The sequence below is a fragment of the Elephas maximus genome, chromosome 13 (genome assembly GCF_024166365.1).
Source record: "Elephas maximus indicus isolate mEleMax1 chromosome 13, mEleMax1 primary haplotype, whole genome shotgun sequence".
NCBI lineage: Eukaryota > Metazoa > Chordata > Mammalia > Proboscidea > Elephantidae > Elephas > Elephas maximus.
Genome location: NC_064831.1, coordinates 90,887,291 through 90,914,559, shown reverse-complemented (window position 1 = coordinate 90,914,559; position 27,269 = coordinate 90,887,291). Strand labels below are relative to the sequence as shown.

At 40.3% G+C, this 27,269-nt stretch overlaps 1 protein-coding gene across 2 annotated transcripts in view; it reads right to left on the bottom strand.

Annotated features, from left to right (window-relative positions):
• The window catches only part of LRRC28 (leucine rich repeat containing 28), a 256,470-nt gene that overhangs the window by 10,127 nt on the left and 219,074 nt on the right, over positions 1-27,269 (bottom strand). For both annotated transcript variants that reach the window (XM_049906154.1, XM_049906153.1), the window contains 2 exons: positions 22,915-23,090; positions 21,111-21,270 (listed from right to left, as the gene is read on the bottom strand). In XM_049906154.1, the coding sequence (XP_049762111.1) occupies positions 21,111-21,270; positions 22,915-23,090 (336 nt within the window). The remainder of the gene's footprint in view (positions 1-21,110; positions 21,271-22,914; positions 23,091-27,269) is intronic.

The following is a 27,269-nucleotide window of genomic DNA, read 5'->3' as shown; positions in this document are numbered from 1 at the left end:
ACATCAATAAAAAACCTACTGCTAGTACTGCACCTAATGGTGAAAGATTGAATGCTTCCCTCTACGGCTGGGACCAAGGCAAGGATGTCCACCCTCACCACTCTTAAGTCAACATAGTATTGAAAGTTCTAATCAGTATTGTAAGGCATACAGATTGGAAAGGAAGAAATAAAACTGTCCCCATTTGCAGATGACATGACACGACTGTCTACACAGAAAATCCCAAGGAATATACAAAACAAAACTCCTTGAACTAATAAGTGAGTTCAGCAAGGTTGCAGGATATAAGAGCAACATGCAAAATTCAATTGTACTTTCCTATGCTAACAATGAAGACATAGAAATTGACATGAAAAAATACCATATCATTTACAATAAAAGAAAACTAAATATCTATGTATAAACTTAACCAAACATTAAGAGGATCTGTATGCTGAAAATTACAAAATACTGATGAAAGAAATAAAAAAAAGACCTAAATAACTGAAGAGACATACCATGTTCATGAACTGGAAGACTCAACAGAGTAAAGATGTGATTACTCTCCAAACTGATCTGTAGGTTAAATGCAATTCCTACAAAAATCCCAGCGTAATTTTTTATAGACACAGATAAGATTATTCTAAAATTTATATAAAAGGCACAGGCCCTAGAACAGCTAAAACAATCTTGAAAGATAAGAATAAAATGGGAGGAATCACTCTTCCCAATATTAAGACCTACTGTAGCTTCAGTGGAGCCCTGGTGGTGCAGAGGTTAAGAGCTTGGCTGCCAATCAAAAGGTTGGTGGCTCAAGCCCATCAGCCACTCCTTGGAAATCCTATGGGGCAATTCTACTTTGTCCCATGGAGTTGCTATGAGTTGGAATCGACTTGACGGCAACAGGATTACAGCTACAGTAATCGAGACAGTCTAGCATTGGCTGAGAGACAGTAATACACTTCAATGAAATAGAACAGAGAGATCAGAAATGGAGCCACACAAATATGCCCAACTGATTTTTGACAAAGGTGCAAAGCTATTCAGTGGAGAAAGGATAACCTTTTCAACGAATGGTACTGGTGCAATTGGACATCCATAGGCAAAACAAAACAAACACCTCACACTTCATGCAAAAATTAACTGAAAATCGATCAGACTTAAATGTAAACCTTAAAACTATAAAATTTTTAGCAAAAACACAGGCGAAAATATTTGAGTTGTACGGTTAAGTAGAGTTCTTAGACTTGGCATCAAAAGCATGACCCAGTAAATGAAAAACTGAGAAATCAAGCCTCATCAAATTTAAAAACTTTTGATCTGTGAAATGTTAAGAGGATGAAAAGACAAGCAGAAACTATTTGCAAGCCACATATCCTACAAAAGACTAGTATCTATAACATATAAAGAACCCTCAAACTGCACTAAAAAAAGAACAATCTAGTTAGAAAATTGGCAAAGGTCACAAACAGACATTTCATCAGAGAGGATATACTGTGGGCAAGCGAGCACATGAAAAGGTGTTCCACATCATTAGATGTTTTGTTGTTGTCGGGTGCTGCAGAGCCGCTTCTGACTCATAGTGGCCCTGTGTACAACAGAACCAAACACTACCTGGCCCTGTGCCATCCTCACAATTGTTGCTATGTTTGAGCCCACTGTTGCAGCCTCTGTGTCAAGTCCACCTTGTTGAGGGTCCTCCTCTTTTATGCTGACCCACAACTCGATGGCAGTGGGTTTGGTTTGGTTTTATACATTGCTGGTAAACCCCCCCAAAAAAACGAAACCCAGTGCCATCGAGTCGATTCCGACTCATAGCGACCCTATAGGACAGGGTAGAACTGCCCCATAGAGTTTCCAAGGAGTGCCTGGCGGATTCGAACTGCCAACCTCTTGGTTAGCAGCTGTGGCACGTAACCACTATGCCACCAGGGTTTCCACATTGCTGGTAGAGAAGTAAAATTGTACAACTACTCTGGAGGAGAGTTTAGGTCTTTCTTAAAGAACTAAACATGCAACTGCCATATGACCCAGCATTTGCAGTCTTGGGCACATCTCAGAGAAATGAAAGCTTATGTTCACAGAAAAACCTGCAAATAAATGTATACAGATTAATATTTATTTGTAATAGCTCAAAACTGGAACCAATCCAAATGTCCTTCAAAGGGTGAATGGCTAAACAAACTGTGGTACACCCATACCATGGAATACTACTCAGCAATTAAAAGGAACAAATAACTGATACATGCAATAACTTGGATGAATCTCCCAGGAACCATGCTGAATTAAAAAAGCCGATACCAAAAGTTTACATACTATATGATTCCATTTGTGGAACATTTTTCAAATGGCAAAACTATAGAAATTGAGAACAGATTAACGGTTGCCAGGAGTCAGAGATGTAGGGCGGTCACTTAAGTGTGTCTAGTGAGGGAGCCTTGTGGTAATGGAACTATTCAGTATCTTGACTGTACCAATGTCAATACCCTGGTTGTGATAGCGTATTATAATACATAGTTTTGCAAGATATTACCTTTGAGGCAGCTGAGTAAAGGGTACCTGGGCTCTCTCTGCATTATTTCTTATAACTTAATGTAAATCTATAATTATTTCAAAATAAAAATAGTAATTAAAATATATTTGAGTCTTCCTCTGACACACTTACTGAGCAATTATAAGGCTAACAATTCTGACTATGGTCTAGAGAAAGTGCCCTCCACTGAATAAACTGGGCTTGAAGTGTCTGTGGCAGGTAGGGATGCTGTATAGCACTTCTGGCAAACTCCAGTAGGCATGGAACTCTAGGACTCTGGAACAAAGTCTAGCCGTCTTCGGCAGTCAATCATTCTCCATGGGAAACCTAACTCCTGGCTTGCCATTCAGCCCTGGTTGAAATTGAATGCCTAACCATAAAATTCCAAGTGACTATACAGATTGAGCTGCCATCATGAACTGGGTGTCATCTGATATATCAAAGCACAAGCAGTACCGTTTCCTCATTAAATGGAGACGGTTTATATAAAAGCAGCCCTAAGTCTGGAATATAAATGATTTGCAAAAAGGTGGCTTAAACTCCCATAGTGCCTGCTCCTATTGCTTCAACACCCCTCTCTCCAGCCACAACTTTGGCCTCATGGGCAATTTCTTATGACCAATTAAGAGAGGAAGAAAAGTGTTTACAGATAGGTTTGCATGTATGCTCGCTTCAGCACGAAGTAGACAACTACTGCATTATCGATCCATTCAGGGATAGTCCTGAAAGGCAATGACGAAGGGAAACATTTCCAGTGGGCAGAACTTCAGGGACTGCATCTGACCACCAACTAGTTTGGGGGGCGGGGGGAAAGGATCTATACTCACTCATGGGCAGTGACAAATGGGCTGGCTGGCTGGTCAGGGGCTTCAACAGGACAAGCTTGAAAGACTGGTGACAAAGAGATCTGGGGACACATGCATGTAGACCTCAGAATAGGTACAGGCTATGGGAGCATGTCTGCTGCAAAGGAGGCTCTTGGTGATCAAGTGGACGAGATGGCCCACCGAGGGATGTCAGTCAGCCTCTTTCCCTGGTCACCTCCGCTTCCTCGGTGGGTCCATGTACAAAGTGGTAATGATAACAGGGTTGGAAGCTATATATGGGCTCCACAGCACAGACTGCCCTTCACCAGGGCTAAGTGCCCAGGATGACAACAGCAGACACCAATGCTGAGCTCCTGATATGGCACCATTCTCTTGGGCGGCCATCAGACAACCTGGTGGGCCCCTTCTACCATGGGATAGATATGTACTCCAAATATGGATTTACCTTCTCAGTTTGCAACAGTTATACTACACCACCATTCATGGTCTCACAGAATGTCTTATTCATTACCAGAGAATCTCATATACTATTCACTCCAACCAAGGAACTAATCTTATGGTGCAGTAAGTACGGCAACGGGCTCATGCCTACAAAATTCGTTGGTCTTGCCAGGTACACCATCATTCAGAAGTAGCTTGCCCGCCAGAAAGGTGGAATACTCTACTGAAGGTTCCACTATTATGCCAGCTAGATGTAATACCCTATAACTTGGGGGTCCTGTCCTTCGAGCTAGGTCAACAAATGGTGTTATCTCCCCCATAGCACAAACACACAGGTCCAGGAACCAAGGGGCATATGTGTGAGCGGCCTTATTATATCTAATAATTTACTTAAGAACACTTTGCTTCCTGTTCCCACAACTTTGAGTTCCTGCAACTTAGAAGTCTTCAAGGGAGAAATGCTTCCAGCAGGGAAAATGGCTGTGCTAACTGAAAGCTGAAACTGTCCCACAGCCAAGTCTAGTCTACCCTAGAGGGGTCCAGTAACCTTGGATAGTATTCTTCCTCCACAGTTTCTCAGGGGAACTTATTCTAGTTTCTTTAACTTTAATATCAGGTCTCTAAGAGCAGACATGACTCATACATTTGGCCTATTATTTGTCATCATTAGAATGAAAGTCTCCAGACAAATTCACTTTCCAAAAAGTGAAACTATGACCCAAAATATATATAGATATCCCTCATCATCTGAACTCTTGCCATCTGAACCCAAGAAACAAGTCTGGATACTTTTTTCTGAGAAGGGGTGGTTATTTACTTACATTCGACATTTTGATTCTTACTATGAAGGACTCAGAAACTTGATGGAGGTAGACAGTGAGGGATTATTGTACTATCCATTCCAGTAATTACACAACGAATGGAAAGAGACTGGAAAGTCTAACTCTATTGTCATAAGGTTACTGCACTTATAAAGTGGGAAGCAGGAAGTGGGAGGGGTCAGGTATGGTCAGAAGGGAAAAGGAAGGGTTAACAGAGTTGTGAAGCCTCAGGTACAAAAGATGAAGTATGAAGAGGTACGATATAGCTGCTAAGTAAACCTGGATCAGTTAAAGATGCATAAAGCAACTGTTACAACAATAATAAAAAGATAAGCTAAGAAGCCAAATTACAAAATTAAACAGAACGCAAAATATATTAAATTAACCCAAAAGCTGGTATGAAAGACACAATAGAGAAACAACAAGTGAATAAAACAGAAAGGACATAAGGGAAACAAACAGCAAGATGGTAGACTTAAACTCAATCATATCAACAGTTAACATTAAGTATAAATATACTAAACACCTCAATTAAGAAGTACAGATTATCAGACTGGGTAAATGAGTAAGAAACAACTACATGCTCTTTACAAGAGATGTGTTTTAAACATAAAGACAGAGATAGGGTGAACATAAAGGATGGAAAAAGATACCACGCAAGCAGTACGCAGAAGAAAGTTGGTATTACCTATAAAATGTCAGACAAAGAAAACTACAAAACAAAGAGCACTGTTAAGAGATACAGAGGACATTACTTAATGACAAAAAGAGAAATTCAGCAGGAAGGCATACTTCCTCAACATGTATTCACCTAACACAGGAGCATTACAATTTATAAAGCAAAAAGCTGGACCTAAAGGGAGAAAGAGAGAAATCTACCATCAGAGTCAGAGATTTTAACGCCTCTCTTAGTATTTAAGAGAACAGCTAAACAAGAAAGTAGAAAGGACGCAGAACATACACTCTTTTCAAGTTGAACAGAAGAGAGATTCTAGAAATACACCCACATTACATGATCATCTGATTTTTGAAAAAAGTACCAAATGTAATTCAATGTTGAAGGGAGAGACTTTTCAACAGAATTTTCCAGTAATAACTGAATGTCTGAAAAAAAATGAACCTTGACTCTTACCTCACACCATACACAAAATTTTGAAATAGATTACCAACCTAAACATAAAAGCTAACTATGAGACAGTTCTATTCCGAACTATAGGGACCTATAGGGTCGCTATGAGTTGGAATCGACTGGATGCAATGTTTTTTTTTTTTTTTTTCTGCTTTTCAAATGATATCCTTAAGAAAATGAAAAGGTAAGCACCACTTTTGAATTATTTTATCTTAACTCAAGAAATTATGTAACTTTTCAGTTATTAGATACTTTGTATTATCTCTAATTTTTTAAAAAATTAAGTTGTCTAGAATTCCAGCTCAGATAATCTGCTAGAAACTGAAATCAGTCTCGGGCATAAAACCATCTTAAACTCAATTGCATTTTTAGAGATCAGCTGACTAAACTTGCTCTCCTTGGGTTTTTTTTTTTTTTTAATCATTATGTAAAGTATAAATCATTCACAGAGGGAGTACATTTCACACCACAACCACTGAATTTTTAAAAATAAAGCTTCCAGGGAAAAGAATTCACCTCCATAATGTGGGAATTATAGCATACTCACTGAGGCATAAAGCCACTGGGTCATCGGTAACTCCTCAGGGCTACTCCTGGGGCGGAGGTGGGTGGGTAACCTGGGGGTGTCGATGTTGATGCTACAAAGAAATCCCAGGCCTGTGTACATATGTACTTTCAGGAAAATCATCGACTAACACATTACATTTGCTTGTTACATTAATGATCTGAGTTGATACAAGTACATCAACCAATAAGCCTGCTGTCTAAGAATGGACTTGTGCTGGTAAGTCCTTTAGAATTCCAGAACTGTGGCTCCAGAGACATGGTGGTTTTAGGGGGGAAACTTTAAGGTAAGCAATAAGCTCTACAGTTAAGAAAAAGATTCTGATAAATTTTACAAAGAGCGTCAGCTGTGACATCTGTTGCTGTAGAATCTCTGAGTATACTTACAAGCAAGACCGAAGAAAGAGCATTTCACCCCGGTTTTAAAATACAGAAATACCACTGTTCCTTAAAAAAAAACAAACACCTCAAAGCACAATGCCCCTGGCACCCATTAGACGCCACAAAAATCGAAGAAACGTGGAATTTTCTTTGCAAACCTGTTGCCTTATTACAAACACAAAGCATATTCTGACTCACACAGAAATTCAAGCCAGAAAAGAAATAATATTTATGAGACAGAGCTGATCAGATGACTTCCCAAGTGTGTACACGTGTTTACTTCCCAGAGAATCCTCTAACTGAACATGTTGTATCTGCTTGTTAACAGCCACCAACTCTCACAGGAAAGAAGGCTCTGTACCAGGGGTTTAATCATTACGTACTTGCTTCTCTACTTGATCCAGCTGTGGCCCGGGCTTCTGGGGGTGTGACTTATATGGGAACAGAAGTGTCAGGTGGTCTGCTGGTCACTGAACCCCCAGCACCTAGTACAGAGCCCAGCACATAGCAGATGGCCAATGAACTGCTGGATGGTACTAAGAAAGAAACACTTAAGAACAATTTGCTTAGATTTGTTGAAGAGTATTTTACTTGTGAGAGATTTCATATGTCATCAAGAATGCCAACGAAGATGTTTGCTGATAGGAAAAAAAAAAAAATCCCATGCATGCAGATAATGCCAGTATTACTGATACTAATTGGTTTCATAGGAGAAAGTAATACCCACAAAAAGGCAAGGGTAAGGAAATGTGCAACATTTCCTAGGTGATTAAACCAGGTAAGAAGCAGCTAGAAGAGATTGTCAAAAAATAAACTACTAGTGGGTAGGCAAAGGGACTATTAAGTTGTTCTCACAGACAAAGGGAAGCCACAAGACAAGAACAGTTTGTATCCCCTTCAACAACAGGCACAACAATAACCCAGACGCCTGGTCCTCTCTTGCAATTGCTCTGGTCTGGAAGACTAAGGAGAATTCCCGAAAGCACCAAGCTATGTAGCTCCAAGCTTGAGTTGTCTGACTGAAGCCAGGGCATCTTCACCTACCGCAGCACCCCACCTACACAAGACGCTCAGTGCATGCATGGGGCTGGCTGGTCAAACTGGAACGGATCCTCTGAGCTATTTGAGAATAATTGAAAAATTCTGTTTTGGTTTTGCTTTTTAATCAGAAACCTCTGGCCCACTAATTTTTTTTTTTTTTTATTATCTAATCTTTACTTGAATCATATTTTCACTACATTATGGATTAGAAAACTAAGACACAGAGAGGTTCTACCATGCAAACATGGTCACACCACTGTTTTAAAGGTAAAGATGAGATGCAGCTTCTGCCTATGTAACTCCTTAGTCCTTATGTCTGAAAAAAACAAAGATAATATCTTCCACATGGAAACGCTAAGGGATCATGTGTGAATGTATAGTAAGACCAGTAGGAAGGTGAGATAGAAAAACTTTTAGTTTTGTAGACGTTCCTAGGAAGGGGGCACAACTTCAGCTGTAATTAATGAGTGCCTTAATGAAGACTGGAAACTCTGGTGGCTTAGTGGTTAAGTGCTACAGCTCCCAACCAAAACGTCAGCAGTTCGAATCTACCGGGTGCTCCTTGGAAACTTTATGGGGCAGTTCTACCCTGTCCCATAGGGTCGCTGTGAGTCAGAATCGACTCGACAGCAACAGGTTTGGTCTGTTTTTTTTTTTAAAAAAAAAAACAATTTTTATTGTACTTTAAGTGAAAGTTTACAAATCAAGTCAGTCTCTCACATATAAACTTATATACACCTTACAACATACTCCCATTTACTCTTCCCCTAATGAGTCAGCCCGCTCCCTCCTTCCAGTCTCTCCTTTCGTGACTGTCTTGCCAGTTTCTAACCCCCTCTACCCTCCCATCTCCCCTCCAGGCAGGAGATGCCAACATAGTCTCATGTGTCCACCTGATCCAAGAAGCTCACTCCTCACCAGCATCCCTCTCCAACCCATTGTCCACTCCAATCCATGTCTGATGAGTTGGCTTCAGGTATGGTTCCTGTCCTGGGGCAACAGAAGGTTTGAGGACCATGACCTCCGGGATTCTTCTAGTCTCAGTCAAACCATTAAGTCTGGTCTTTTTATGAGAATTCGGGGTCTGCATCCCACTGTTCTCCTGTTCCCTCAGGGGTTCTCTGTTGTGCTCCCTGTCAGGGCAGTCATCAGTTGTGGCCAGGCACCATCTAGTTCTTCTGGTCTCAGGATGATGTAGTCTCTAGTTCATGTAGCCCTTTCTGTCTCTTGGGCTCATAATTACCTTGTGACCTTGGTGTTCCTCATTCTCCTTTGACTCAGGTGGGTTGAGACTCATTGATGCATCTGAGATGGCCGCTTGTTAGCGTTTAAGATCCCAGACGCCACATTTCAAAGTGGGATGCAGAATGTTTTCTTAATAGAATTTATTTTGCCAATTGACTCAGATGTCCCCTGAAGCCGTAGTCCCCAAACCCCTGCCCTTGTTCCGCTGACCTTCGAAGCATTCAGTTTATTTAGGAAACTTCTTTGCTTTTGGTCCAGTCCAGTTGTGCTGACCTCCCCTGTATTGAGTGTTGTCCTTCCCCTCACCTAAAGTAGTTCTTATCTACTATCTAATCAGTAAATAACCCTCTCCCACCCTCCCTCCCTCCCCCCTCTCGTAACCACAAAAGAATGTGTTCTTCTCAGTTTAAACTATTTCTCAAGATCTTACAATAGTGGTCTTATACAATATTTGTCTTTCTGCATCTGACTAATCTCACTCAGCATAATGCCTTCCAGGTTCCTCCATGTTATTAAATGTTTCACATATTCCTCACTGTTCTTTATCGATGCGTAGTATTCCATTGTGTGAATATACCATAATTTATTTATCCATTCATCTGTTGATAGACACCTTGGTTGCTTCCAGCTTTTTGCTATTGTAAACAGTGCTGCAATAAACACGGGTGTGCATATATCTGTTCGTGTAAAGGCTCTTATTTCTCTAGGATATATTCCAAGGAGTGGGATTTCTGGGTCGTATGGTAGTTCTATTTCTAGCTTTTTAAGGAAATGCCAGATCGACTTCCAAAGTGGTTGTACCATTTTATATTCCCACCAGCAGTGTATAAGTGTTCCAATTTCTCCACAGCCTCTCCAATATTTATTATTTTGTGTTTTTTGGATTAATGCCAGCCTTGTTGGAGTGAGATGGAATCTCATCGTAGTTTTAATTTGCATTTCTCTAATGGCTAATGATCGAGAGCATTTCCTCATGTATCTGTTAGCTGCCTGAATATCTTCTTTAGTGAAGTGAGTGTTCACATCCTTTGCCCACTTCTTGATTGGGTTGTTTCTCTTTTTGTGGTTGAGTTTTAACAGAATCATATAGATTTTAGAGATCAGGTGCTGGTCGGAGATGTCATAGCTGAAAATTTTTTCCCAGTCTGTAGGTGGTCTTTGTACTCTTTTGGTGAAATCTTTAGATGAGCATAGGTGTTTGATTTTTAGGAGCTCCCAGTTATCTGGTTTCTCTTCGTCATTTTTAGTTAATGTTTTGTATTCTGTTTATGCCTTGTATTACGGCTCCTAACGTTGTCCCTACTTTTTCTTCCATGATCTTTACCGTTTTAGTCTTTGGTCCATTTGGAGTTAGTTTTTGTGCATGGTGTGAGGTATGGGTCCTGTTTCATTTTTTTGCAGATGAATATGCGGTTATGTCAGCACCATTTGTTAAAAAGACTATCTTGTCCCCAATTAACTGACACTGGGCCTTTGTCAAATATCAGCTGCTCATATGTGGATGGATTTACATCTGGGTTCTCAATTCTGTCCCACTGGTCTATGTGCCTGTTGTTGTACCAGTACCAGGCGGTTTTGACTACTGTGGCTGTATAATATGTTCTAAAATCAGGTAGAGTGAGGCCTCCCACTTTCTTCTTCTTTTTCAGTAATGCTTTACTTATCTGAGGCTTCTTTCACTTCCATATGAAGTTGGTGATTTGTTTCTCCACCACATTAAAAAATGTCGCTGGAATTTGGATCGGAAGCGCATTGTATATATAGATGGCTCCTGGTAGAACAGACATTTTCACTATGTTAAGTCTTCCTATCCATGCGCAAGGTATGTTTTTCCACTTATGTAGGTCCCTTTTAGTTTCTGCAGTAATACTTCGTAGTTTTCTTTGTATAGGTCTTTTACATCTTTGGTAAGATTTATTCGTAAGTATTTTATCTTCTTGGGGGCTACTGTCAATGGTATTGATTTGGTGATTTCCTCTTCGATGCTCTTTTTGTTGATGTAGAGGAATCCAACTGATTTTTGTGTGTTTATCTTGTAACCTGAGACTCTGCTGAACTCTTCTATTAGTTTCAGTATTCTGGAGGATTCCTTAGGGTTTTCTGTGTATAAGATCACGTCATCTGCAAATAGAGATAATTTTACTTCTTCCTTGCCAATCCGGATGTTCTTTATTTCTTTGTCTAGCCTAATTGCTTTGGTTAGGACCTCCAGCATAATGTTGAATAAAGGCGGTGATAAAGGGCATCCTTGTCTGGTTCCCATTCTCAAGGAAAATGCTTCCAGGCTCTCTCCGTTTAGGATGATGTTGGCTGTTGGCCTTGTGTAAATGCCCTTTATTATGATGAGGAATTTTTCTTCTATTCATATTTTGCTGAGTTTCTATCATGAAACGGTGCTGGCCTCTGTCAAATGCCTTTTCTGCATCAATTGATAAGATCATGTGGTTTTTGTCTTTTGTTTTATTTATATGGTGGATTACATTAATGGTTTTTCTAATATTGAACCAACCTTGCATACCTGGTTGTGATGGATTATTTTTCTGATATGTTGTTGAATTCTATTGGCTAGAATTTTGTTGAGGATTTTTGCATCTATGTTCATGAGGGATATAGGTCTGTAATTTTCCTTTTTTGTCATGTCTTTACCTGGTTTTAGTATCAGGGATATGGTGGCTTCATGGAATGAATTTCGTAGTATTCCATCGTTTTCTAAGCTCTGAAATACCTTTAGTAGTAGTGGTGTTAACTCTTCTCTGAAAGTTTGGTAGAACTCTGCAGTGAAGTCGTCCGGACCAGGGCTTTTTCTTATTGGGAGTTTTTTGATTACCTTTTCAATCTCTTCTTTTGTTATGGGTCTATTTAGTTGTTCTACTTCTGATTGTGTTAGTTTAGGTAGGTAGTGTGTTTCTAGGAATTCATCCATTTCTTCTAAGTTTTCAAATTTGTTAGAGTACAACTTTTTGTAGTAATCTGATATGATTCTTTTAATTTCAGTTGGGTCTGTTGTGATATGGCCCATCTCATTTCTTATTCGGGTTGCTTTCTTTCCTGTATTTCTTTAGTCAGTCTGGCCAATAATTTATCAATTTTGTTAATTTTTTCAAAGAACCAGCTTTTGGGTTTGTTAATCCTTTCATTTGTTTTTATGTTCTCTAATTCACTTAAGTCTGCTCTAATTTTTATTATTTGTTTTCTTCTGGTACCTGACAGATTCTTTTGTTGCTCGCTTTCTATTTGTTGAAGTTGTAGGGACAGTTCTCTGATTTTGGCTCTTTCTTCATGTATGTGTGCATTTATCGATACAAGTTGACCTCTGAGCACTGCTTTCGCTGTGTCCCAGAGGTTTTGATAGGAAGTATTTTCATTCTCGTTGCATTCTATGAATTTTGTTCCCTCTTTAATGTTTTCTATAACCCAGTCTTCTTTGAGCAGGGTATTGTTCAGTTTCCAAGTATTTGATTTCTTTTCCCTGATTTTTCTGTTATCGATTTCCACTTTTATGGCCTTATGGTCTGAGAAGATGCTTTGTAGTATTTCGATGTCTTGGATTCTGCAAAAGTTTGTTTTATGACCTAATATGTGATCTATTCTAGAGAATGTTCCATGTGCACTAGAAAAAAAAAGTATAGTTTGCAGCTGTTGGGTGGAGTGTTCTGTATAAGTCTATGCGGTCAAGTTGGTTGACTGTAGCAATTAGATCTTCCATGTCTCTGTTAAGCTTCTTACTGGAAGTCCTATCCTTCCCTGAAAGTGGTGTGTTGAAGTCTCCTACTACAATTGTGGAGGTGTCTATCTCACTTTTCAATTCTGTTAAAAAGTTTGTTTTATGTATCTTGCAGCCCTGTCATTGGGTGCATAAATATTTAATATGGTTATATCTTCCTGGTAAATTGTCCCTTTAATCAATATGTAGTGCCCTTCTTTATCCTTTGTGGCGGATTTAACTTTAAAGTCTATTTTGTCAGAAATTAATATTGCCACTCCTGCTCTTTTTTTGATTGTTGTTTGCTTGATGTATTTTTTTCCATCCTTTGAGTTTTAGTTTGTGTCTCTAAGGTGTGTCTCTTGTAGGCAGCATATAGACGGATCTTTCTTTTATCCAGTCTGAGACTCTCTGTCTCTTCATGGGTACATTCAGTCCAATTACATTCAGCCTAATTATAGATGAATTTAATGCTGTCATTTTGATGCTTTTTGTGTGTTGTTGACAATTTCATTTTTCCACTTATTTTTTTGTGCTAAGGTTTTCTTTGTAAATTGTGTGTTCCTCATTTTCATAGTAGTTGAATTTATTTTTGCTGAGTCATTACGTTTTTCTTAGTTTTTATTTTGAAGTATGGAATTGTTAGACCTCTTTGTGGTTACCTTAATATTTACCCATTTTTCTAAGTAAAAACCGAACTTGTATCGTCTTGTATCGCCTTGTTTTCCTCTCCATATGGAAGATCTAGCCTCCTGTATTTAGTCCCTCTTTTTTGATTACTGTAATCTTTTACATAATGACTTCAATGATTCCCTGTTTTGAGCATTTTTTTTTTTTAATTAATCTTATTTTGTTTTTGTGATTTCCCTATTTGAGTTGATATCAGGATGTTCTGTTCTGTGACCTTGTGTTGTGCTGGTATCTGATATTGATTTTCTGACCAAAGAATTTCCTTTAGTAATTCTTGTAGCTTTGGTTTGGTTTTTGCAAATTCTCTAAGCTTGTGTTTTTCTGTAAATGTTTTAATTTCACCTTCATATTTGAGAGAGAGTTTTGCTGGATATATGATTCTTGGCTGGCAGTTTTTCTCCTTCAGTGCTCTACATATGTCATCCCATTGCCTTCTTGCCTGCATGGTTTCTGCTGAGTAGTCTGAACTTGTTCTTATTGATTCTCCTTTGTAGGTGACTTTTCTTTTATCCCTGGCTGCTTTTAAAATTTTCTCTATCTTTGGTTTTGGCAAGTTTGAAGATAATATACCTTGGTGATTTTCTTTTTGGATCAATCTTATATGGGGATCGATGAGCATCTTGGATAGACATCCTTTCATCATTCACAATGCCAAGGAAGTTTTCTGCGAACAGATCTTCAACTATCCTCTCTGTATTTTGTTATCCCTCCCTGATCTGGAACTCCAATCACATGCAAGTTATTCTTCTTGATAGAGTCCCACATGATTCTTAGGGTTTCTTTTTTTTTTTTTTTTTAACTCTTTTATCTGATTTTTCTCCAACTATATTGGTGTCAATTGCCTTATCCTCCAACTCCCCCACTCCGCATTCCAATTCCTCGATTCTGTTCGTCTGACTTCCTATTGAGTTGTCTAATTCTGTAATTTTGCTGTTAATCTTTTGGATTGCTGAATGTTGTCTCTCTATGGATTCTTGCAGCTTATTAATTTTTCTACTATGTTCTTGAATAATCTTTTTGATTTCTTCAACTGCTTTATCAGTGTGTTCCTTGGCTTTTTCTGTAGATTGCCTTATTTCATTTCTGAGGTCGTCCCTGATGTCTTCAAGCATTCTGTATATTAGTTTTTTATATTCTGCATCTGGCAATTCCAGGATTGTATCTTCATTTGGGAAAGATTTTGATTCTTTAATTTGGGGGATTTGTAGAAGCAATCATGGTCTGCTGCTTTATGTGATTTGATATCGACTGCTGTCTCCGAGCCATCTGTAAGATATTGTAATGATTTATGTTATATTTGCTCATTGAGTCTTATCTTCTTGTTTTGTTTTGTTTCAATATACCCAGATGGGCTACTAGACTGCACTGTCTTGAGTGCTGTAGCCTTTGAATCACTTATGTTCTATTACCAGCTGGTTTGAGCTGTTACCAGATATATAAGCCTAAGATTCCATTCACTATTCTTGAATAGAATCAGCTTAGGTGTCCTGATTTTGGGTCACCAAGTGTGTGGTGTAGACTGTCACCTATTAACTTAGAATAGTGGTGATAGTTGTGTGCACCAGATTCTAGTAGCAGCATGGGGTCATACTCCAAGATGGGCAGGATGCTGATAGCCTTCCCCCATGTGCCAGTGAGGTAGGTGTGTCTCTATTCCTAGAGCACTTTGGTGGGTGGGCTCTGCAGCTGTACCTTAGGCACCCAATGCTTGTACCTGTAAAGATTGGTAGGCATCACTATCCTCAGACCCCTTTCGCAGGTGGCTAGGTGGTTTGGGTGGAGCTTCAGCCCTCAGTTCCCTGCTGTGGATCAGTGAGGGCTCTGTTTAAAAGGTAGAGAGGTATCAGACCTTGAAAACTTGTCCCACTGCTCCACTAAAACAATTACAGTCAGATCTCTATCAGAATTGCCTTTGCATTATAATAGCCACCTTGTTCCCTGTAGGGACAAAAGGCAAAGACTGTGGATATCATATGCTTAGCTGGAGCTGGTTCTGTATTTTTATTCCAGTTTAGGGAAGTCAGGGAAGAATTCCGCCCCCCTCGCCCCCGGGTTGTTAACTGCTGCTTCTCTCAGGCCAAGAGAATGGGTTAGAAACCCCCCTCCCCCCACAGAGCACTTCATTCCTTGGCCCAGGGAAGGGAGGGACCAGATAGATAGGAGAGAGTAGTGTGGGAATATAGACAAAGTTACTTATCTTGCTTGGTGATGACTGCTTTATCTGAGATTCCAGAGGGGCGTGTGCACTGGCTGGGTTGAGACTGCTCCTGAGGGTCAGGCCTGCGTCCCCTGCTTGCGCCGTCTCAGGAAGCCGTGATCAGCTCCTCCGCCCCTAGTCCAAAGCCCAGTGCCAAGGTTTTCTGGCTAGGATGCTGCACTCCAGACTCCAAAACCAGTCGCTGCTTCCCTGTCATTTCTCCTCCTGTCAGCCACGTCATGCAGCCTGCGTGTGCTGGCTGGGTTTTCCCCGAGGTTACTTCAGGGGGCTAGGGCTGCGTCCCGTGCTTGCACCGTCTCAGGAAGCCGTGCTCAGCTCCTCTGCACTTAGTCCAAAGCCCGGCGCCAAGGTTTTCTGACTGGGATGCTGGCTCCAGGCTCCCAGAACAGTCACTGCTTCCCCGTGGTTGCTCCTTCTCTTGTCAGCCGTGTCAGTGTGCAGCCTGCTTGTGCTGGCTGAGTCTGTTCTGAGGTTATTCCAGGGGATTAGGGGTTAGGGCTGCATCCCGGGCTTGCCCCGTCTCAGTAAGCTGCAATCAGCCCCACCACTCTGGCACCGGGGAACTGCGAGGGCTCAAGGTTGTGGCACGGGACACCGGTTCCAGAAGCGGTCGCTGCTTCAGGGTGTGGCTTTTCATTCCCGTCACCCACGTCGGCTCCTTAGTTCTGTGTTTGATGGTCAGTGTTTATAGATTGTCATGTATGTGATCGATTCATTTGTTTTTCCGAGTCTTTGTTGCAAGAGGGATCCATGGTAGCTTCTACCTAGTCAGCCATCTTGGCCCTGCCCTCCCCACTCATGTTTTAATGATTAAAAATATTCTTAATTGCTAAAGCAGTATCAGTTTGCTGCAAAAATTCAACATTATTCAAAGGAAACCATTGTGTGAGTCCTTCAAGGCTTCTTCTACATATATAAATTGTTTAAATATGTGTGTGTATGTGAACATATATATATATATATATATATATACCAAAAAAAAAAAACCCGAAACCTGCCGCCATTGAGTGGATTTCAACTCACAGTGACCCTATAGGACAAAGTAGAATGGCCTATAGGGTTTCCAAGGAGCGGATGGTGGATTTGAACTGCTGACATTTTGGACAGCAGATGAACTCTTAACCACTACACCACCAGGGCTTCAAAAATCATAAGGGAAGCAGACTGCCACATCGTTCTCCTGGACAGCAGCTAGTAGGTTTGAACCACCAACCTTTTGGTTGGCAATATACATATATTTAAATACTATATATATATATATATATATATATATATATATATATATATATATATATATATATATATATAAAAGAGGCTTTGGTGGTGCAGTAGTTAAGCACTTGGCTGCTAACAGAAAGGTCTGGGGTTCGAACCCACCAGCTGCTCCACAGAAGAACGATGTGGCAGTCTGCTTCTGTCAAGATTACAGCCTTGGAAACCCTATGGGGCAGTTCTATTCTGTCCTACAGGGTTGGTATCAGTTGGAATGACTTGATGGCAAACAACAAGTCTAAAATCAGTGAGCTCAGCCTGACCCCGAAGGACCCTGAGACCAATGTGTTCTTTCCTGTGCATCCCGGGTTCTTAACGCACAAAAGCTGGGATGTCACCATACCAAACTCAAGTGTAACCTGTAGTATCTGTTACGGTTAGCCCAGCAGTATGGGAAGAACCACTGGGATACTGGGCCACGTGCAGCTCCTATCTCAAAATTTCTTGGTTTAAGTAAAACCTTCTGAATGCCCCTGAAAAATCTTGGATAGTCTGAATTCCTGTTGGGAAATACAGAACTGGTGAAATCCACATGCACTTGGGAAAAGTCAGACACATGATAGCTTACCAATGAACAATCCTTTAAGTTGAAGTTCTTCATTTTAATAAATGGGCAATAAGTTTTGGGTTTTTTTTTTTATAGGCATTAAGGTGCCCTGGTGCCCTAGTGGTTAAAGGCTCAGCTGCTAACCACAAGGTTGGCAGTTTGAATCCACCAGCTGTTCTTTGGAAACTCTATGGGGCTATTCTACTCTGTCCTATAGGGTCGCTCTGAATTGGAAATGACTCGGCAAAGGATTTTCACAGGCATTAAAAGTCATAAGAATTCATTCTTCTCTTGCTATATACATTTGGAGGTTGGGGCCTTTATTGTTTATGCAAAGAACTGTAATTTTTCTTTTTACTTCACTCTGTGTATTAAACTTAGGTTGGAACAAACACTTCTATAGAGCTTGGTGTTTTAGAATATTCAATATGCTCCCTTTTAAAATAATGCCAGGTGTCTGCATTAATTTAGACACTGGTTGATACAATGTATTAGTTTATGACAAGTAATACAAACTGAATAAATCAGAAAACTTAAAAATAATATTATCAAGAACTTTTAGAGCACAGGACATTGATTTCACTTTCAGCAATGAGCTACTGGAGATTCAAGGGTTTGGTCTTCAGTTACAAAAGAAAGTACTTTAAAGGCTGTGAGAAACTGAAGTCAATGCTGTTAATATCAGCTCTGTGGCAACATGGATGGAGCAAGGTCTCGTGGACCAAAAGAAAGCCATAAAACCTCAATTTCAGGCACTTGCGTTAACTCAACACGGAAAGCCACGTTCATGTCTTGGCATTTTCATCTCTGCTGTAAACACTGGCGCTTCTGGCTTTCTCCTCAAAAGGGCATTGTCTAAGGCCTACCAACTTGATATGGTCATTTTATCAAATTGATACTATCATACTGATGTTCTGACACAATGTAAGATTATTCACACTGAGTTTCTGGGATGTAGCAGGGAAGTTAAGTAGAAGTGAATGGAAAAAGCAAACAGTGAATAAGTTTCCCAAATTTCATTTATAGGTAACACAAAAATGACTCCATCTGAAGCAGCCCCTACTTTTTCACAAATGAATTCGCATGACAAAAACCACGTTCATTTTTTTAAATGGATACTTAGAGTTTCATTGGCTATTAACAGAGCACACTGACCATATTGTTTCGTTTTCATTTTCTTATTAAGAAAATGTCTTTATAGGAAACTATACAAAACAATGCAGAAGGACCTTCACTGCAGCTTAATGAATTAGTTCAGACTTTCCTATGACAATTCCTTGCTGATGTGGAGATCATTTGCTAAAAACAAACAAGACGGAATTAACAAAAATAAATAATATTATTTAACATTTACTTACTATTTACTACATGTCAGGCACTGTCCTGGGCTCTCCACGCAAATGATTCACTTCATCGTCACAATCACCTTATTAAGTAGGTGTTCTTATCCCATTTTACTGAGACGATGCTCAGAGAGGTCAGGTGATCTGCCCAAGGTCTCTTAGTGGAAGAGGCAGAGTCAGGACCTGTCTACTATGCACTACTGCTTCTCATAGGTTTCTCTATTGCATTTTGTTTATTTTATTCACAAAGTGCTATGGAGTGAACTGTGTCACCCAAAAAGCTACGCTGAAGTCCTGAGCCCTGGTACCTGTGACTATGATCCTTCTCTGAAGAGGTTATCTACCAGATTAACAGGAGGTTATACTGGAATAGGGTGGGCCCTAATCCCTCCTGAGTGGTGTCTTATGAAAGAGGAGGAGAGACACAGACAGATGAGGAGGAGGACACCATAGGAAGCTACACCTGCAAGCCAAGGAAAGTCAAAACTGCCAGGAGATGCCAGAATCTAGAAAAGACACACGGAACCCTCAGAAAGAGCCAACACAGCTGATGATACCCCGGATTTGGGCTTCTACCTCCAGAGCTGTGAGACAATAAGTTTCTGTCCCTATAAGCCACCCAATTCATTATATTTTGTTTTGGCAGCCCCAGGGAACTAAAACACACAGTAATACCCCCAGGCCCTCACTTAGTCATTTTTACTTTAATTTAAACGTAATTCCACCATACTTGGTTACCTGATTACCTAGGATCCAAAACCAAAACCAAACCCAGTGCCGTCGAGTTGATTCTGACTCATGGCGACCCCATGTGTTACAGAGCAGGACAGTTCCATAGGGTTTTCTTGGCTGTAATCTTTATGGAAGCGGATCGCCAAGCCTTTCTTTCATGGTGCTGCTGGGTGGATTTGAACCTCCAACTTTTAGGTTAGCAGTAGAACACAAACAATACCACCCACGGACAGAGGTATCAAATTAGAAAAGCTGGGAGGAGGGCTCCTGTAGGCAGGCACAGTAAAGCAGGAAACATTAAAATATAGGAAATTGAAGCAAGAACTCTAAGTATAACACATGGGGTTATGCAGAGCAAGAAAAAGATAAATGCAGTTTTGAGAGGGAGAGGGTACAGAAGACAGAAAAGGCAACGGCCATTTGTTGAAAGCTTATTAAGTGCCAGGTGCTTGACTTCATCACCCGCCAATGCTCCATGGCCCTGCCCCGCAGGCTGTACTATGCCCCCGTGGAGACTCAGAGAGGTTAAGCACCTTGTCCAAGCTCTCACAGCTACGGAGCCAGGCTTGTCAGGTGCCAAAGCCTACCTTCTCTGCATGGATTAAGAAACCAGGCAGAGAAAGAAAATCCTGGAAAGGTTTCTATAAAAATGGTTACAACTGAAATGTTCTGTGGCATTGAAGAGAGGTAATAAGCTTCAATTATCTGGAAAAGTTACTCACTGAAACAAAATACCACATTTGATGGATAAATGAGGTATTATAATACTTTTTTAAACTTTAAAAAACAGATCTAATAAACTTTGCAAATTTGGAAAATCCTAAATTTAGAAAATCCATAACCTAAGGTTGTGATAATAGGGGATTTTTCATTTTATGTCCTATCTGTAATTGTCTGTCTGGTATTCTTTTTTTTTAAAACTCACTAAGAACAGGGGTTTTAGTTAGTGAACATTCACAGTAAATTCAAGGCGTTGTGCCAAGAAAGAGAGAGAGGCAAGCGAATGCCATTTGGAAGGTGAGAAATTTAAAACAGAAACACACACACACACACACACACACACGCACTCTGTTCAGCCACATACTCTTTTAGTTAGCAACATCAATTACACAGAAGGGCTGGGTTCATCCCATTATATAACAAGTTTTTTTTTTCCCCTTCTTTTTCTGGCATCCCTTATTGCCTAAAGATTGTTGTGAACATAGAAACAGCAGGAAAAAAAACCCACAAAGAATGAGCTACCCTAACTAATAAATACAATAAACCTGTTCTACATATGACTAAAAAATTAACTAATAAAGGAAGTCTAGCTTTCTTGTGAGGAGCCCTGGTTACATGGTGGTTACTGAAAGGTTGGCGATTCGAACGCACCTAGCAGCTCCATGGGAGAAAGGTGCGGCAGTCTGCTTCTATAAAGATTTACAGCCTTGGAAACCCTACGGGGCAGTTCTACTCCATCCTATAGGGTCTCTGTGAGTCGGATGCTGAAAATGGGCATTTGCTTCATTGGAGATGTATCTCAGGCAGCAGGCTCTACCTTGAAATCTTCTTAGTAGCTAACAGTGTTTCATGCACATCCTCCTGACTCCCCACGCGCCCACCCTCACCCAGGTGTAAACCCTGGTACGACTTAGGCATGATTACCCCTGGTGCAGCCCGGCCATCGGTGTCTCTCTCAAGGGAAAGAGCTTGGGGTAGACGATGGTAAACATGGGCTCACTGCAACGGTGACAGTGCCCCAGGGGGCAGTGCAGCAGCTCCAGAAAACTCCGGGGTAACGAGACTGGAGACAAAAAGTTCAAATCTGGAAGAGGAGAGAAAGTCAGGCAAGTGAGTTAAAATACAGGCGTTCCTCAAAGTAGACTTCCTGAAGTATTTCTTTGTTCAAGTTCAAGAAGTTCAAGTTAGTTAAAAGTTGCTGCATGTTGAAAATTCTGTTATCTGATAGACAATGAATAAAAATCTAATATTATTTAGAATGAAAGATGGTTTTTACATTTCTGATACAAAAAGAAAACCTAAATCTACTCTTTCAAAAAGCAACCAGAAGCTGTCCTAGGTAAAGGCGAGGAAAGAATAAGATCAAATATTCTTCAAGAACAAAGATCAAAAAGGCATCAATTTACCCACAGGGTTTTGGAAACTTCTATAAGAGACGGAGAACAAAAAAAAGGACTGGGACTGAAGGCTAAACTGACTTGCATTAAGTTCTTCACTAAATCTACTAAGCATTTAGTATTAGTCAAGCACCAATCAAGGCAAATCGGATTTATTTAAAAAGACTGAAAAAAGGAAAACACTGAAGGGAAACAAAGAAAATGAAGAATAACAAAAGCAAGCCTTTCCTTGTCTCATTCCCACGAGCCGTGGTTAAGAAAGAGCGCTTTCTTCCCAGCTTTATGTGAGCGCTAGACATAAAAGAGACATTAAAGCATCCCGCCGGCCCAGGCCATCTTGAGCATAAACGGACCCTGGTCTAACACTGAGGATAAACATCCAGGAGATATGGAACCGGTCATGATGAGGCAGAACCTAAAAATAACTGGACCCATCTTTGGGAAGGAAATGCAAATTCTCTCATCTTTTGTATCTGTTTGGACCCATCAATACCCATTTAGCAAAATGTAATTTATTCATAGGAGAATAACTCTACTTTTCTGTTTCGTTTTAAAAAACAATGTAACAACTTTGTCCTAAACATTCCCGGAAGGTTAATATTAGATGTTTTTGTCTGTACTTTTTTTTAAGCAAAGACAAAAAATTTAGCTGTTTTAAAAACTCCTGAAATGTAGTTTTCTTATTAGTTTCCCTAGTGTTTTCTTAAAATCATTGCAATATCTATTAAATTTATACGCAGCAAGTCCTTTCCAAAACAGAAGTTGTTGGGCTGGGTAATGATGCCAAAGGCCCCTGCTATTTCTTCTCCTTCAGGAATATACATTGCTTAGATGTGAGGAGGCTGCAGGGCAAAAACTGGCTCTGCGAGAAGAGGGATCCATATCTGCTTAAGGGATAAAATCTTTTCAAATTATTCCTACTGAAGGAAGTCCCTACCCCAATCTCTTGTTTCAACTAAACACGTTTCCAAACACCAATTCCTTCATTTAAACCACCCAGTTTAATTTTTAGCCACTGTTCTTTGCCACTGAAGATGATAGTTCAATGAGTGCTTCTCTGCCTAACCCAAAAAAACCAGTGCCGTCGAGTTGATTCCAACTCATAGCGACCCTATAGGATAAAGGAGAACTTCCCCATAGAGTTTCCAAGGAACGCCTGGCGGATTCGAACTGCCGACCCTTTGGTTAGCAGCCGTAGCACTTAACCACTATGCCACCAGTGCTTTTAGCACCCTCTAGGCAGGGTTTCCCTTCTCTGTCTAGAGGGTGCTAAAAGCATCAGTGTTGATATGATATTAAAACTTACTAAGAATATAAAAAGTTCCGGGTACCTTTTAGAAACTGGTGGTAGGTGCCATACAGACTCCTCATGGCTAACTCTTGCAGAGGCAGGACGTGATCCTTCTCTGTCCCTATGGACTTTACCTCTGCTGGGAGGAAAACAGTGAGTTGCCCTGACGAAAAGGAAAGCAGCTTCGCCTCTGAAACTTGAATGGGAGCACCACAGCTGCAGAGAAACAAATGTTCACAGTAGTATTAATGTCAGCAATAAGGAAAAGACTATACGTCAGCACAAAGGACTTAATCAAAATATATATTTGAAAAATTCAAGAGGCTGTGCTGATTTGGCAGAACCCCGTTCAAAGTGAACAGATGCTACCCTGGGTTCTCTAAGGCAACCGGGCACAGAAATCCAAGCCTATCAGTTAGAATGTTGCTAAATAACTGCCAAGGCCCAGTCACATCCACAAACGGAAAACTTTGAAGGAATTTTCCTTCATAGAATCTAAACAATTTTGCTTTTAAAGTTTTATTTTTCCTCATTTATTACCCTCTCCAAGTTTACATTTACTGAAATTTTCAAAATTAAAAGCGAAAAAGTATTCTGTTGAGTTATAGTACTTTGGTTTAATAGAATTTTGTGTATAAAAAAATTAAACCTGCAGAGCAAATGGATTCTTAATGGTATAAGATAATTTTACTGGATCCTTCCATCAACTTGCGGGGGAAATATTCTTGGCAACTTCTGTTGAATACATGAAGTCATTGCCCATTCTCTGCTGCCACTCATAACCAGAAGGCAGAGATGTCCATGTCCCTTCAGCTGAAGAGTTACCAAAACTCAGGTGTCTGCTTTCATTCCACCTCCTATCTGAGGCCACCAGGTTACCTAAAGCCTTAGCATTTTCCTTATCTAATGAAACACAGGTGCCAAGACCTTGGCTTTCCAAACACAACATTAGATAAGATCTCTAACCTTGGCCAGAGACAGGCATTGAAGGAAAGATAATAGGACCAGAGGCAGAAGCCCTTGGTTCATTTGTACGCTAGAAGTTCCTTTACCTGTCCATTCCTTCCTTCAGAAAACATTTTCAGAGGACCTATTATATGCCATATTCTATCACCAAGGCCGTATTTTCCAACTACCTATCCTTCTTTGTTTCCAACTTTTGCATTCCAATCACCAGTAATTATCAATGCATCCTGATTGCATGTTCAATGAATTTCAGACTGCAGCAGCTGATAAAAATCTTCGATTGCTTCATCTTTGGGCTTAGTGGCTGGTGCGTAAATTTAAATAATAGTCTTATTAACTGGTCTTCCTTGGAGGCATATGGTTATTATCCTATCACTGACAGTGTTGTACTTCGGGAGAAATCTTGAAATGTTCTTCTTGACGATGAATGCAACACCATTGCTCTTCAAGTTGTCCTTCCTGGCATAGTAGACTAATGATTGTCCAATTCAAAGTGGCCAACACCAGTCCATTTCAGCTTACTAATGCGTAGGATATCGATGTTTATACATTCCATTTCATTTTTGATGATTTCCAAATTTCCTAGATTCGTACTTCATACATTCTAGGTTCCAATTATTAATGGATATTTGCAGCCGTTTATTCTCATTTTGAGAATCAAATCAGGAATCAAATTGACTACATGTGTGGAAAGAGATGATGGAAAAGCTCAATATCATCAGTCAGAACAAGGACAGAGGCCAACTGTGGAACAGACCATCCATTGCTCGTGAGCAAGTCAGGCTGAAACTGAAGAAAATCAGAGCACGTCCACGACAGCCAAAATGCAACCTTGAGTATATGCCACCTGAATCTGGAGACCATCTGAAGAATAGATTTGACGCATTGAACACTAGTGACCGAAGACCAGACAAGTTGTGGAATGACATCAAGGACATCATCCATGAAGAAAGCAAGAGGTCATTGAAAACACAGGAAAGAAAGAAAAGACCAAGATGGATGTCAGAGGAGACTCTGAAACTTGCTCACGAATGTCGAGCAGCTGAAGAAAAAGAAGAATTGATTAAGTAAAAGAACTGAACAGAAGATTTCAAAGGGCGTGACTTGAGAAGACAAAGTAAAGTATTATAATCATGTCTGCAAAGAGCTGGAGATGGAAAACCAAAAGGGAAGAACATGCTCGGCGTTTCTCAAGCTGAAAGAACTGAAGAAAAAACTCAAACCCCGAGTTGGAGTAGTAAAGGATTCTATGAGGAAAATATTAAATGACACAGGAAGCATCGAAAGAAGATGGAAGGAATACACAGAGTCATTATACCAAAAAGTATTAGTCGATGTTCAACCATTTCAAGAGGTGGCATATGATCAGGAACCGATGGTACTGAAGGAAGAAGTCCAAGCTGCTCTAAAGGCACTGGTGAAAAAACAAGACTCCAGGAATTGACGGAGTATCAATCGAGATGTTTCAACAAACAGATGCGGCACTGGAGGTGCTCACTCGTCTATGCCAAGAGATATGGAAGACAGCTTCCTGGCCAACTGACTGGAAGAGATCCATATTTATGCCTATTTCCAAGAAAGGTGATCCAACCGAATGTGGAAATTATAGAACAATATCATTAATATCATACACAAGCAAAATTTTGCTGAAGATCATTCAAAAACGGCTGCAGCAGTATATCGACAGGGAACTGCCAGAAATTGAGGCCGGTTTCAGAAAAGGACGTGGAACCAGGGATATCATTGCTAATGTCAGATGGATCCTGGCTGAAAGCAGAGAATACCAGAAGGATGTTTACCTGTGTTTTATTGACTATGCAAAGGCATTCGACTGTGTGGATCCTAACAAATTATGGATAATGTTGCAAAGAATGGGAATTCCAGAACACTTGTTTGTGCTCATGAGGAACCTTTACGTAGATCAAGAGGCAGTTGTTCGGACAGAACAAGGGGATACTGAGTTGTTTAAAGTCAGGAAGGGTGTGCGTCAGGGTTGTATCCTTTCACCATACCTATTCAATCTGTATGCTAAACAAATAATCAAAGAAGCTTGACTATATGAAGAAGAACGAGGCGTCAGGATTGGAGGGAGACTCATTAACAACCTGCGTTATGCAGATGATACAACCTTGCTTGCTGAAAGTGAAGTGGACTTGAAGCACTTACTAATGAAGATCAAAGACCACAGCCTTCAGTATGGATTACATCTCAACATAAAGAAAACAAAAATCCTCACAACTGGACCAACAAGCAACATCATGATAAGCAGAGAAAAGACTGAAGTTGTCAAGGATTTCACCTGACTTGGATCCACAATCAACAGCCATGGAAGCAGCAGTCAAGAAATCAAAAGACGCGTTGCATTGGGCAAATCTGCTGCAAAAGACCTCTTTAAAGTGTTGAAAAAAAAGATGTCATCTTGAAGACTAAAGTGCGCCTGACCCAAGCCATGGTATTTTCAATAGCATCATATGCATGTGAAAGCTGGACAATGAATAAAGAAGATGGAAGAAGAATTGATGCCTTTGAATGGAGGTATTGGTAAAGAATACTCAATATACCATGGACTACCAAAAAAAAAACAAACAAATCTGTCTGGGAAGAAGTACAACTAGAATGCTCCTTAGAAGCAAGAATGGCGAGACTGTGTCTTACATACTTTGGACACATTGTCAGAAGGGATCAGTCCCTGGAGAAGGACATCATGCTTGGTAAAGTACAAGGTCAGCGGAAAAGAGGAAGACCCTCAATGAGGTGGACTGACGCAGTGGCTGCAGCAATGGGCTCAAGCATAACAACGATTTTAAGGATGGCGCAGGACCGCGCAGTGTTTCGTTCTGTTATACACAGGGTTGCTGAGTCAGAACCAATTCGATGGCACCTAACAACAACAACGACATTATATTTCAGTTGATCAAGAGATTTAGATTAAAAAAAAAAAAAGCCACACCCTTCTTGTGGGAGAATAACAGCAACTGTTATAATGTGGAGGCAAAGGAGGTGGCCTGTCAAGGGAATTAGGGAAGATTTTACAGGAGTCAATACTGGCCTAAAAAATAACGGGCTTTTCTAGGAATAAAAAAAAGGGATAGTATTCTAAGCAGAGGGAACAGCATGTGCAGCAGAACAAAAGCCTGCAGGAATATGGCTGTCTATGGCTTCAGGAGGCTGGAATAAAGGATACGAAGGATGGGAGGAGAAGATGAAGAATATTAACTGAAGTTAAAAAAAAAAAAAAGCCAAACCAATTGCTGCCGAGTCGATTCCAACTCATAGCAACCCTATAGTTAAAAAAAAAAACCAAACCCATTGCCATTGAGTTGATTCCGACTCACAGTGACCCTATCATTAAATGGTTTTAATTCATGGAGAAGACTGTTAGACAGTTTTTATAAAACTATCTGGTCACAATACGGCAGACAGGGAAGA